General features: G+C 42.0%; 1 protein-coding gene and 1 long non-coding RNA gene across 5 annotated transcripts in view; one reads left to right on the forward strand and one right to left on the reverse strand.

The window, feature by feature from the left end:
* LOC138757253 (protein unc-13 homolog B-like) overlaps positions 1 to 14,289 on the forward strand; it is a 615,971-nt gene that overhangs the window by 423,364 nt on the left and 178,318 nt on the right. For all 4 annotated transcript variants that reach the window (XM_069924286.1, XM_069924287.1, XM_069924289.1 and 1 more), the window contains 3 exons: positions 1,650 to 1,765; positions 12,366 to 12,529; positions 13,770 to 13,920. In XM_069924286.1, the coding sequence (XP_069780387.1) occupies positions 1,650 to 1,765; positions 12,366 to 12,529; positions 13,770 to 13,920 (431 nt within the window). The remainder of the gene's footprint in view (positions 1 to 1,649; positions 1,766 to 12,365; positions 12,530 to 13,769; positions 13,921 to 14,289) is intronic.
* The window catches only part of LOC138757255 (uncharacterized), a 701,670-nt gene that overhangs the window by 365,740 nt on the left and 321,641 nt on the right, over positions 1 to 14,289 (reverse strand). The gene's annotated exons all lie outside the window — the stretch shown is intronic.

The raw sequence follows: 14,289 nt of genomic DNA on the forward strand, positions 1-14,289 counted from the left end.
CTACTTGGCTGGTATCTCTTACATTTAAGTATTTATTCCCCCCATCACTGGGCTACTCTGAAAATATATATCAAGCCTGAATCCTCTACCACAAAGAAAGAGAAGAGCTTTCTTTGTGGTAGAGGTTCTGGGCTTCGTTCATTCAACATTGCTGTGTCTAATTTCTGCAGCTCTTTCCCCAATTATAGTCTGTGTGCACCTTCAGCAATAGGATGACAGGGATTAAACTTGGCGCCAACATTGTCGGAAGAGCAATTAGAGACGCGCAATAAATACTAGTCTTGCTGGTGATGTTTATCCTGAAATAATGAACTTTTAAAAAGTCATACATTTTATGCCCCAATTGAGCTAATAGTTATTCAACCTAAATATGACTCTGAGATTTTTTAGACAACTGTCTTTATCTTTGATCAAGTTCTGTCATAATAACCCTCATTTGGACTTGCCGTTAAATTTTGTTTGCTAATGCTCCACTGATGCACATTAGGATATTCTTCTATGTTAAAGGTGCTGTACAAATGCACATAGTTGTTGTCATGAACTGAACCTACTCAGCCAAGGCTTGAATTAAAAAAAAAATCCATTGTTCTAAATTCAATCCAAAAACTGGATGTATGCAGAACAAATAATCTGTCACATTGATGATGGTGTTGAATTTTGTGTCGTGTTATTAGCATTTCTGCTACACACTTGGATAATATTAATCAAACTGCAAGTTGTTATTTGATGATATGCAGGTAGTCCTCATCTTATGACCTACACAAGTTGTGTCTACTTGCAAATATGACTGAAATTAAAAAAAAATACTGTGCATATGATGAGATTCTTCATTAAAGGTTCATTTGTTGAATTTAAAAAAAATGCTTTAATACCTCATTAAAACATGCAAATTTGACTTATGACCAGTCTGAGTTATGACCAATCCTTTAGCCCCAATTACTTTTGCCCCAACCTGTATATAATTCAGAATTCCAGGTTTCTTCATACCAGACTTTATGAAATCTTCACAGAATTATTCAATGAGAATGCTATTTGGTGAGTAGATTTTTTTTTTTTTAATTTTTTATTTTTCACACCATAAATCACAATAGCCATGATATACACTTTTTCTTTTTCACACATTTACAGTGACTTTTTCTCCCCCCCTCCCTCCTCCCAAGCCACCCCCCCACCCCCCCCTCATGTAGATTGAAGCAGTACAACACATTTTTAATGAATCACTACAGAGAGTACTGCAAGTGACATATGGATTTGCAAGTTCCCATAGATTGTCCTAGATATTTTCCCCTTGAGAGAAAATAATTGAATGTACACCCATAATGCAGCCTGCCCAATTTTAATCATCGGCGTTGAGAATACAAAATTTATGCCATTTATAATTGTATTAAATATGATACATTTTTCTGTTGCCAAAAAGGGCTGTGTCCCTTTAGTATCAAACTTGATATTGATCAGGATCCATGATTAATCAGGTTTTAAAACTCCCTTAAGCTGCTGTTCAGAATCCTGTTTGCTCAGATTTCTGGAAAAAAACACAGATTTTAGTTTATAGTCTTTTTTCGCAAATTGGAGGTCTTAAAGTTGAACTCTGCCTTGTGGTGACCTGTATGTGAATACAAATAGAGCAAGTTGATTTCTTCCTCTTACAGAGAAAAGAACAGATAAGTCTGCAGTCTCGGGTGCTATTCGATTGCAAATCAATGTTGAAATCAAAGGTGAAGAGAAAGTTGCTCCTTATCACATTCAGTATACCTGCCTGCATGAAGTAAGTTCAGTACTTGGCTATCTCCTTCCTTTTTCCTAAATGTATGACTGATTAAAAGTGATATAAACTGTCAATAAATGCTAATTTCAGAAGTGACTTCTGTTGTAAACATAAATGCAGTACTGAATGCTCATTGAAATAGTGCATGGTAAATAACTGAAAGAGTAAAGCACAATTTCATTATCAGCCGAACCGTGAATGGGCAGTATTGCATTGTTTTCAATATTTTTGTGAGCATCAGGTTTAATTGTATATTAATTCTATTGTATTGTGGCGGCAGCTACGATGAAAGAGACTCACAACCACCAAGTTGGAGGCTCTCAACAAGCGTTTATTTCAAAACTCTCGCGCGTCCCTTTAAGGGCAGCGTGAGCTCCGCCCCTGCGCGGGCAGTGACATCATCATGCCTCTCTGGGGCACATGCTGGGTTCATCCCCGACGGCACCATCTTCTCATGGCTGGCCTGCCACTTGCGCAGTACAAGCAGGTCCAGTTCGCCATGAGTATGTGCGCTGCCACACAACCCCCCCCCCAGAACCAGCTTACACATCCCGACGCTTGGGTTGCTGGCCTCGGCTTTGGGCTGGGCCATCTGAATTAGGTGACTGAGGTCCAGGTGTGCCACCTTGAGGCGGTCAACCGTGAACAGTTCGCTTTTACCCCCAATGTCCAAACATGAAAGTGTTGCTGAATCGGTGCTGGACTCTGTAGGGGCCTTCATAAGGGCACTGCAGGGGTGTGGTGTGCAAGCCTCGCCAGATGAAAATGTGGTTGGCCGCATCCAGCTCTTTGGGCAGATGGGACGTTTGGCTACCGTGGTGGGTGGGGGAAGGGGGAACTAGTGAGGTGAGCTTGCTGCGAGGTCTGCCAACAAGGTTGGGTGAAAAACTCCCCGCGCAGCGACAGTGGCACACCGTAAACCGTCTCCATGGATGATACCCGCAGATCCTCCTTCCCTGGTAATGTGTGTTGGGACTCCGAACCTGGCGATCCAATGAGCGAGCAAGTTCGACCACCATCAGCAAGTTGCGTGCCTCCCTGGACACCGGCAGGGGGCCACGATGTCTACGTGTACATGCTGGAACCTCTTGGCCGCAGAGTCGATCTGTTGTATCAGGGCCTTTGTGTGACGGTGGACTTTGGAGGATGGTACTGCATGCAGCTCCTCGCCATCTGGGCTACCTGCTTCTTTAGTCCATACCAAACAAACTGCTCTGCCACCATCTGCACTGATACCTTGACCGAGGGGTGGGCTAGGTCGTGGACCATGCTGAAGGCCCACGACTTCCACTGCGGTGGGACTACTGGGCACGTCGAGCCGGTGGCAACTTCACAGAGCAGAGTGTTTGGGCTGCCCGGCAAACAGATGTCCTGAAGTTGGAGCCCTGTAATGGTAGTGTGGAGGACCTGTGTATCCGCATCCTCCCTCTGGGCCTGCGCCAGCTGGGCGTAGTTTAGGCCGGGAGTGAGGCTGTGTATTACGGGTCATGAAAGCGCGTCGGCCACAACATTGTCTTTACCTACCCGGTGCCGGATATCAGTGGTGAACTCCGACACTTAGGATAGGTGCTACAGCTGGCGAACCAATCAGGGATCTTTAGTCATCGCGAGGGCTTGCGTGAGTGGCTTGTGATCGGTGAATGCAGTGAATGGCCTACTCTCCAGGAAGTACCGGAAATGTCTGATAGCCAGGTACAGGGCCAGGTGCTCCCTGTCAAAGGCGCTGTACTTGAGTTCTGGGGGCCAGAGGTGCCTGCTGAAGAAGGCTAGCGGGCACCACTGGCCATCGACCCATTGCTCTGGCTCGGCCCCAAAGGCCGTGGCTGAGGCATCTAGCGAGAGCGCGGTGTGGACCTCTGGGCGTGGGTGGGCCAATAGCGTGGCCCTTGCCAGCGCATCTTTTGTTGCGGCAAAAACGCCCTCCGCCTCACCTGACGATACCAGGACCTTGACTTTTGCGGTGATCAGCGATAATAATGGTCGCATGATGCGGGCCGTCCTGGGGATGGACTGGTGGTAGAAGTTCACCATGCTGACGAACTCCTGTAGGCCTTTGAGGGTGGTGATTTTCGGGAACTGGTGCAAGGCTATGACCTTCTATTATGCCGGGACGTCTCCAGCCTTCAAGATGGTGTGTCCCAGGAATTGCAGGGTCTTCCTGCCGAACTGACACTTGGCCACGTTGACCGTGAGGCCAAACTCTGCCAAGCGGGTGAACAGGGTAAGGAGATGGACCTTGTGCTCGTCGAGGTCTCAGCTGGAGATGAGGATGTCATCAAGGTAGATGAACACAAAGTCCAGGTCCCTGCCCACCGCGTCCATCAGGTGCTGGAAAGTTTGGGCTGCTTTCTTTAATCTGAAGGGCATCCGCAAGAATTCGAACAGTCAAAATGGGGTGACGATCTCTGTCTTACTGATGTCTTCAGGATGGACCGGGATTTGATGATGGCCCCGTACCAGGTCGACTTTCGAGAAGACCCAGGTGCCGTGCAAGTTCGCCAAGAAGTCCTGGATGTGCGGAATGGGATATTGGTCTGGCGTAGTCGCATCGTTAAGGCGACGATAGTTCCTGCAGGGACGCCAGCCCCTGGAAGTCTTGGGGACCATGTGGAGGGTGGAGGCCCAGGGACTATTGGACCTGCGGATGATTCCCAGCTCCTGCAGGCGGGAGAAATCTTCCTTGACCAGCTGTAGCTTTCCCGGGGGTAATCGCATGGCCTTGGCGTGCAACGGGGGGCCCCTGAGTGGAGATGTGATGGTAGACTCCATGTTGTGGCTGTAGGATGGAGGGGAATTTATCGAGTATGCTGGAATACTCATCCCTGGGAGTGCTGATGGCAGCTATCTCTAGCTTGCAGGCTTCTGTGGCATCAAGGCAGACAGACTGAAAGATGTGGGCATTGACTAACCATTTGCCCTTGAAGTCCACCAGCAGGCTGTGTGCTCGGAGGAAGTTGGCCCCCAACAGTGCCATGCCCACTGAGGCCAGCACAAACCTCCACTAGAACTTGTCCTTCCCGATATGGATCTGCACCCTGCGAGTGCCTAATGTCTTGATGGCAGATCCGTTGGCTGCCCGCAGGGTGGGGCCCTGTGCTCGGGTGTGAGTCTCGAGGGCAGTTGGGGGTAAAATGTTCAGCTCCGCTCTGGTGTCCACTAGGAGATGTCGGCCAGTGGATTTGTCGGTCATGTGGAGGAGGCTGTTCGCGTGGCCAGCCGCCACAGCCATCAATGGCGGCTAGGCGAGTTGTTTCCCTGAAAGTCACAGGGCTGCCTGCACTTACGGGCTTTAGCCCCCCAGCTTTGGTGGTAGAAGCACCAGGTGGGGTGGTGTTCCTCCGACTTGTGCTTGGGGGGCACTTGCGGCTGACTAGTCCCTGGGTGGGTGATCTGGCTGAGGGTGGCCTCGTTCTCCCGCTTGATCCGCAAGAGGGTGTCTGCGCGGGCCGCAACTTGCCGTGGGTCAGAGAAGTCCTCGTCCGCCAGCAGAAGCTGTATGTCTTCAGGCATTTGCTCGAGGAAGATCTGCCTGAACAAGAAGCACGGCTTGTGATCTTCTGCCAGTGCCAGCATCTTGTCCATTAGGGCAGACGGGGTTCTGTCTCCCAACTCATCCAGATGCAGGAGTCTGGAGGCGTGCTGTTGCGGGGAGAGACCAAAGGTACCAAGGAGGAGGTTCTTGAGGGCAGGGTATTTACCGACCTCCGGCGGGTTGTGGATAGGGTCATCCACCCTGGCTGCTGTCTCCTCGTCAAGTACACTCACGATGTGGTAAAACATCAAGGCTTCTGAAGAAATGTTTCGGAGGCGAAACTGCGCTTCTGCCTGGCTGAACCACTACATGGACGATGTGTCCAGAAGGGGGGCAATTTCACCGTGACTGCATTGATATCTGCGGGATCTATACTGCGAGGCCAGAAAAACATCTGGACCTGTCGGGGTCACCAATGTGGCAATAGCTACGATGATAGAGATTCACAACCACCAAATTGGAGGCTCTCAACGACCGTTTATTTCAAAACTCACACGCGCCCCTATAAGGGCAGCGTGAGCTCCGCCCCCGCGCGGACGGTGACGTCATCACGCCTCCTTGAGGCACGCACTGGGTTCAAGCCACGAGGCAAGGAGGTGTCCCGACGACGCCATCTTCTCATGGCTGCCCTGCCATGCGGCGGTACAAGCGGGGCTGGTTCGCCACAATGTTATTTATATACAGAATTCAGGTCTATTTTTGTTGGTATGTTATAAGAAAATATAATATTCTTCAAATATTGTCATTCTGTGGTGAATATAAAAAAATTGGAAGCAGATCATCAAGATATTTTAAAGATTATATGTAATTATCTGAATCAAAACGTGGCCACAGAGTCCATTAACACATCTGGAGTCTGAATTCAAATTCATCCTGGATTAATGAGAATAGAAATCGTGCGCGCGTGTATGTGACTGTCTGTTCTTGTCTCAATTGTGTGTCTTGTCTACCCTCCCTTTCCTTAATGAATGTCAGTTTGCAGTTCATATTTGCTTTAATTTGCCATTCTCACATGGAGAAACTAAAATAATAAGTAGGAAAATTATAAATTAATATCATATGCAAGCCATTTTTTGGTGTAAGGATACAGAGGAAGAGAGAGGTCTTTTCTACTTGAGGGTATGTTTTTTACTTGATGTGGGACTGTTTGTTATTGTCACTGCATGTTTCAATTGGAAGTATTTCCATCTCCTTCATTTGAATGAGCAATAAAATTTATCAAGCAATTTAATTTTGAGAGAATGTTGAACTCCATTTTAAGATTTATTTTACCCTTGTTGTCTGAAGCACCTTAAGCATCTGGATTAAAAATTTATCACAATGCCCATATTATGGTCAGTATTTCCCATGAAATCATTTGAAATTTTATTCTCATGTGTTGTCATCTTTGATTTTATACTTAGCCATCTCCTAATTGCAACCAACCAAACTTCCTTTCTGATTCATCATTTTCCCTCCCTGAAGTGTAGGGGTGACCTTTTAGATATAAATAAAGTCCTGAGGGGCACAGATAACATGAATAGTCATTGTCTTAATGACAGAATAGGGGAGTTAAAGTGAAAAGATTTCAAGGGACAACTTTTCACACATTGGATGGTGCTTAGATGGAATGAGCTCTCAGAAAAAATGGTAGAGTTGAGCCTTTTAATACACATTTGGACAGGTACGTGCTGTCGATGGGAGCGTTCAGAAGGATATGGGCCAAGCAGAGACAAATGAGACTAGCTCTGCTAGGCAATTTAGTTGATTGGCCTTGTTCAGTTGGACCCAAGGGATTATTTCAATGGTGTATAACTGTATAACTCTAATTCTCTGAGCAATGAAGACCTAGAATGGTAGCCTTTTCTCTCCTACTCTTCTCACCTCCCTGGACCATTATCCTGGTCAGCACCACTTCCTTAATACTGCTACTCTAATTTACCCGTCATTGTCTTAAACCTTGCCCTCAATGCCAATCTCACCTGCTGAACTACTCTCTCCCACTTTTGGCCCCAATTTTGTTCAATCGCTCCCTACTTCTGTTCAATTCCAGATGACCATTTGAATCCCAAGCCTTGATCTTAAGTATGCAACTCCCAACTGTCTTCAACCACACCCTTCCCTTTTCTCCATAACGTATCATTCTAATCCTGATTAATCCTTGGCTCCTGGTGAACAATTTTGACTGCAAGAAGGTGCTTAAAGTCTTAAGGAATAGCCCCAGAATGAGAGTTGTTGGTATAATGGCAGGGAGGATATCCTGGTGATCCACTTTTGATTTTTATTTAACTTAAAATTTTTTATTTGAAAATTTAATTTTTAAAAACTTTTTATTTTTTTAATTTCAATTTATTATTTTTTTTTAATTTAGACATACAGCATGGTAACAGACCCTTTTGGCCTATGAGCCCATGCACCCCAATTGCAACAACTTGATCTACCACCCTTGTACACTTTGAAGGGTGGGAGGAAACCAAAGCACCCAGAGAAAACCTACACAATCAAGGGGAGAACATACAAACTCCTTACAGACAGGGTGGAATATGAAACCAGCTTTCTGGCGCTGTAGCATGTTGCGCTAACTGCTCTGCTAACTGTTCTATCAATGGCATTGGAGTACAATTTTTTTTCAGGTTTACTTTCTGAAAAAAATTGGGGATAAAAGTAGACCATTTCAAGCTGAACACAAAGATAATTTCAGATTTTCTGTATCACGTTGGAAGTTGGAGAAACATTAAATTAACTTTTATTGAATCTCTAATTGCATCATGATGCTGGCACATTGCTTTGGTTCAACTGACCTAAAGACGTTTTGCTGCTGCTTTTCATTTGTATAGGCAATCCCCAGGTTATGAATGAGTTCTGTTACCTGAGCCTGTCCATAAGCCAAATTTGTTTGTAAGATGGAACAGGTACTTACGGTTCTTATTTAGTGTTCTTGCGGTAAGATTATGCATATGCGCCAATTGGGGGCACAATACGCATGCACGAAATGGGGAACAGCCCATTCATAAGTATGAGTTGTTCGTAACCTGGACATTCATAACCCGGGGACTGCCTGTACTCAGCATCTGATGCCTTTCATGTTGGCTAGCATTGATAGATTCCAGTTACCCCTATACCGCTTTTCCATGTCACAATGTTCTGGTCAAACCTTTCACTATGTTCATCACTGACTGCACCAAGATCAGCAGAGAAGAAGTCCAAGTTCAAATGCATAAAATTAATTTTCAATGGCATATTGCACTGCATGGTTTTGAATGCACGAAGTAGACTTAAAATATCACAAGAAACTTTTTTTTAATTTTTTTTTATTTTTCACACTATGAACCATACTGACCAAAATACACACAAACATTTCCCTCTTGAATATACACAGTGTCATTTTCTCTCCTTTTCCCCCCTCCCATCCCTCCCTCCTTCACCACCCCTCCCCACCCACTCAACGTTCAACATATATGATACATTAAACCCATTAAACAATGTCATCACACAATGAAAATAAACAAGAAATTTGTGTCTTCTACTTTTACATACTGGGTCAGTTCATTTCGTCTTCTTCTAAATATGACAGGAAACTTTTAAGGTGATTATAATGATCAGCAGCCCAAAATCCATAAAATAGACTCAAAAGTGTCATTCTCCACTGTTATTTGTGGCAAAATAATCAAGTTCAAATGCATTTATCATTTGATTACATAAGTGCGACCCAATGAAACAGCGCTCTCCAGAACTCGTGCAAAAACATGCAAACACATAAGCAGATTTAAAACACATACAAACAAGCAATACATATGCAGAATAAATATACATATTATTACGAGCTCCAGTTAGTGTGAGTATCATTTTAGTACAGGCTATACCCAAATTCATTACTTTGGAGAGGAGAAAGAAAATTTGTTGCTTTTTCCAGGGACACAGGTGCTGAGAGAGTCATGTGTGTAGAACACTGAAGGAACAACACATTGACCATGGCCTTCTCATCAAACATGGAGCAGGAATGACTCTGTGTGATAATGGAGAATTCAGCTGATTCTCCCTATCAGGGGAATTATTCAACCCCATCGTGACCAGAGGAAAATTCGCTTAAATTGACCCTTACCTGGGTTTTTGAATCATCATGGAAGTCACACATTTCATTTCCCCTATGCAAAGAAAAGGGAGTTGTGACAACCATTCGTATGAAAAGATATTTCTCTGGAAGAAACTTGACAAGGATTTGTGTTTTCGGTAGTCCTGTTACTCAGTCTCTCTCCCATCTCCTTTTTGATTACTTCCGTGCATCAGGTTAAAAGTCTGCATTTCGACAATGGATTTCTAAGACTGATCTTTGGAATGACTTTCCAGAATTGTGCCTAAGCTATAATTATTTAAGTATCCCACACACACCCACACACAAGTATATTCGGACATAGTTGGGTTTGATTTGACTAATATTATTAGTAGTTATTAATAAATATAGTTTTTAAAATAAAAATATTACATTCCCTTGGTGAATTTCCATTGTTGCTGTCTGCAACAGAACAATATAAATAAATCAATCAATAAATATTGTTTTTAAAAAAATTTTATTTAATATTTCACCATGAACCATGTTAACAACAATATATATACAAATATTGAGCATTAAAATATATGCAGTGACATTTTCCTTCCCCCCCATAATAAATAAATATTGTTTAATAAATGTGGAGTCTCGGAGGATTAGTGTGAGAAGTTCATTTAGTCATTCAGCAATCTTACTATTCATGGGTAAAAGCTGTTTCTCAGTCTAATGGTACTGGCTCATGTATTTCTTTCCCATCAGAAGCTTTATGAAGTAACAATTTTAATTCTTTTTGGGACTAAAGGTACTTTGTTAGCACTAACACAGGAACAGCATTGAAAATTCACTAGACAATGATAAATTCAAAATAATACATTTTTAATCAAACTATTAATAACATGACATTTCTTACTTATCTCTAAACCTAACTCTAAATTTAACCCCACTATGTGCAAATGTAAAATGTAAATGTAATAAAGTCCCACTCTGAAAAGTCAATTTTAAAACTTCAACATCATTTTGGTCTTGCTTGAAGGTTTTAAATTCTCAGTTCAGAAATAATTACAAAGCACTTAAACATAATATCTTCAGGTCTTTTTACTCACAATCTGCCCTCTTTTCAAAGAGACAGGGAATGTGGTTATTTTCTTCCATGATGAATTCACAAACCCAGACAAGGTTTAAACAAAGTGGGGATACAAAAATATACCCAGTAGGATTCTGTCCTCTTTTCCAAAGAGACAGCGAAATGGCCTTCCTTATTTTAAAAGCCAATGATTCTGTGTTCCTCTTTTTCCAGGAGAAACACATAATAAAGCACCTATTCTGTCTTTCACAAGGTGTCAACATTGTGTGTCACAGGGTTTTGACTTCTATAAACACCAAACTAAACTGAACTAAAAATGTCTGAATTTGATAATATAGTTCTCCAAAACATGTGACAGTTACATAATCTACGAGTATAGTCTTAATTCCTAGAAAACATGATCAGTTATTGGAATTTTAAACAGTTGCTAACCTTAGTTTCTTGTAAACCATGTGATCTTCATACCTCTGTCTTGTAGACCACAAGACTCCGAAGGATTACCTCATTTCTGTTTCAAAGGCTTAAGTATGTCACTCACATGGCTCTGAATTTCATTTCTCTTGTTCAAGAGGCCTTGTGGTTTACTTTAAAAACAGATGGCTTACTTCAGCTATTCTTATTGAGTACTTTGATTCTTCAGTTTTTAATAAAGCAAACACTCCATTGTTCTTGAATAATTTAGACTCACTTCAAATCCATTAGCTCTGTCTTTCTAAGACACGTCGACTCCAAAAATGAACACTTTTTCTGAGTTCATTGGCTCTCTGTAAATGTGCTCTGACCTGTGTATGACCCTGCACCAGTCCACAACTAACTTACTAAGAATGGAAAGACAATATTTTAACTTTACAATTTAATATGGCATTTTTATATATGAGAAATATAGTTTAACATTAAATTAAAGGTTAACATAAATCTGTTACAGAAGTAACTGAAAGATCCTGTGGGTGGGTTAGTAGGGGTCCTATATGATTTTGCAGCCCCTCTTCTGACAATGATCCCAGTAGATCATATCGATGGAGGGGAGGGAGATCCCAGTGATCTCTCTGGTGCTCTTATGGTCCTTCAGATTGACCAATGCTCTACATTCCACACTGTCATGCAACTGGCTTGGATCCTCTCGATAGAGATCCTGTGAAAGTTGTTATGATCAGTAGCCTTGCCCTTCTCCTCAGTGTTCTCAGAAGTGCAGTCACTGCTGTGCCTTCCTGACAATTGAGATGTTGTTTGTCCAGGATAGGTTAATTGCTAAGTGAAGTTCTAGGAACTTTGTGCTCTCGACTCTCTTCGGAACCGAGTTATAGTGGAGGGTGGTAGTTCCTAGTCCTCCTGAAATCCATGATCTTCTCCTTTGTCTTGTCCTTATTGAGACTCAGGTTGTTATTCTTGCAACATATCACAAGATTTTCTCCCTTTTTTTTAGTAGAGCAATTCATTGTTGTTAATGAGTCCAACGACTGTTGTGTTATCTGCAAGCTTGATCATTCTGCTGGGGATGGATCTGGCAATGCAGTTGTGGGTAAATAGAGTGAAAAGGAGCGGGCTGACCACACAGCTCTGAATTGCTCTATTGACCAGCGTGACAGTGCTCGACTTTCTGCTACCAAAAGAGGGTTGTTGGGTCCCATCGAGGACAGCTTCTCCACCAGCATATGGGGAATGATGATATTAAATGCCAAGCTGAAGCCGATGAAAAGCAGCCTGGTGTATGAAGTGCTGTTCTTCATGTGGATCAGAATGGAATGAAGGGACAATATTATATCATCATCATTGGAATGGTTTCTTCTATAGGCAAATTAAACTGGGTCCAGTGTCTCTGCAAGGTGCACTTTAATGCATCTTGAAGAACTTGCCATCAACGATTGGGCACAAATGTGGAAAGATTGTTCCTCTGACGTATTCATTACAAAACCGAAAGATGTTCAATGCTAAGCCAATCATTATTGCACTTTTGCAGAACCTTTTCCACTGTCTCACAGACCTTCAAAGTAGTGGTGTTGTCAAAATACCAGATGCAAAAGGAGATGAAGCATGGAAAGTTTATTTTGATGAAACTGCACAAGAAATAGTAGATGAATTTGCAATGCGTTATGGAATAGAATCTATTTACCAGGCAATGACGTAAGTTTAAAATATATATTTTTTGGAAGACTAGTGATAATTGACAAGAAATAAAGTCTGTTTCTCTATTCACAATTAAACAATGGAACAAACAGAATAACATTGAAATGTAACACAGTTCAAATAGGACAAGTAATATAACAGACATATTCTGATAATATCTTCAAGGACATGATAGTCTTAGAACTGACATTAACTTCAAATTTGGGGGTGCATCAGGTAAATGGGAACTGAGACATGGCAAACAATGTAAATTTGACCTGGTTAGTCCTATATTTTCCAAAATATCAGAAAATTAATTTGCACACACCGAATCATGACCTGCATGAAACAGTACCAGATAAAAGTTGGAATCTGATGTATAGCCAGAGATTGATCCTGAATTTTAAAGAAAGATTTCACTGGCTTCTGGTGATTATGTTTGCTATATATTTACCACGTTATTATAAAATTGAAAATGATGAACAGGTAAATTTTATGGACAATTTTACCTCCTCCTCTCCTGGTTTTCAAAAGATTGTCAAGGTTAAAGACATCCTTATTGTATTGACATAATTGAAATTAAAAATTAAACCAATGCCATGAATGTTATCATTTAAGTAGTACTTATGTTCTTTTTTTTAATTTGTAAAGTGAATTGAGAGAACTTGTTACCTTACCAAAAATATTACCACATGAGTAACTGCAATGATTTAGATATTTAAGGAGCAGGTCTGAGGCTAGGAATCTTGCAGAGTATAGCTCACCTCATCAATCCCCAAAACTTGCCCACCATCCACAAGCAGTGAGATGGAATATTCTGCATTATCCTGGATGGGTGCAGCTACAACAAAACACAAAAGGCTCAACCCATGCAGGCTATAAAAGCTGCTTGATGGCCACCCAATATCCACAAACATTCACTCACTCCACTACTGACACAAATTACCAACAGTTTCTGCCATCTACACCAGTGACACATAACCCACAACCTTCCAGCCAGAAGGTCAAGGAAGTGGGTTTAACCAAAATGGCAGAGTATTTTTTTTAGATGCTATCTGATTTTTTATCATTTGCAATATTGCTTTGTTTTACATGAAAGCTTATATTTTGGATGTTTTATTTTACTTTACATTTTAAAAAATGAGATCTTGTTGATGCTTGAAAAATGTTCAAAGCAAGTTATGTGCTATTTTTAATTTAAATGTGTGCAATATGCAGTTGTATCGAATTCCTAACCGTTAAGGTTTTGCCTTTTCAGACATTTTGCTTGTTTGTCTTCGAAATACATGTGTCCAGGAGTGCCAGCCGTAATGAGTACTTTGTTAGCTAATATCAATGCATACTATGCACACACTACTGCCTCTACCAATGTATCTGCCTCTGATCGCTTCGCTGCTTCAAACTTTGGGGTAGGTTCATGTCTATATTTGACATAATTGACATAAATATTTGTGCTATTTATTTATGTGTATAGCTGTAAATACTGTTTACCTGCTAGTTATGCTCTCTCTCCCATGTTGCAAATTCTGCTATTTTTGAACATGGCAACTCTAGCATCTTGTTGCAAAGTGTGTGCAGAATAGACCACTTACAGGTCTGTGAGAGCCGTTCAGCTGTTTGTTTCTCTGCTGCTTTGTGCAGAGCTTCTCAGTAACGGAGCTTCTGTGTGGAACTTCAGAGGCTATGTGCAATTTCTGTCTTCATTGCTATTGATTTATGTTTGTCTATTTTCATTATCATAACCTAGGAATAATTTAGCATGTATTTGTTACATGCTA

This window comes from Narcine bancroftii, chromosome 3 (assembly GCF_036971445.1).
Source record: "Narcine bancroftii isolate sNarBan1 chromosome 3, sNarBan1.hap1, whole genome shotgun sequence".
Classification (NCBI taxonomy): domain Eukaryota; kingdom Metazoa; phylum Chordata; class Chondrichthyes; order Torpediniformes; family Narcinidae; genus Narcine; species Narcine bancroftii.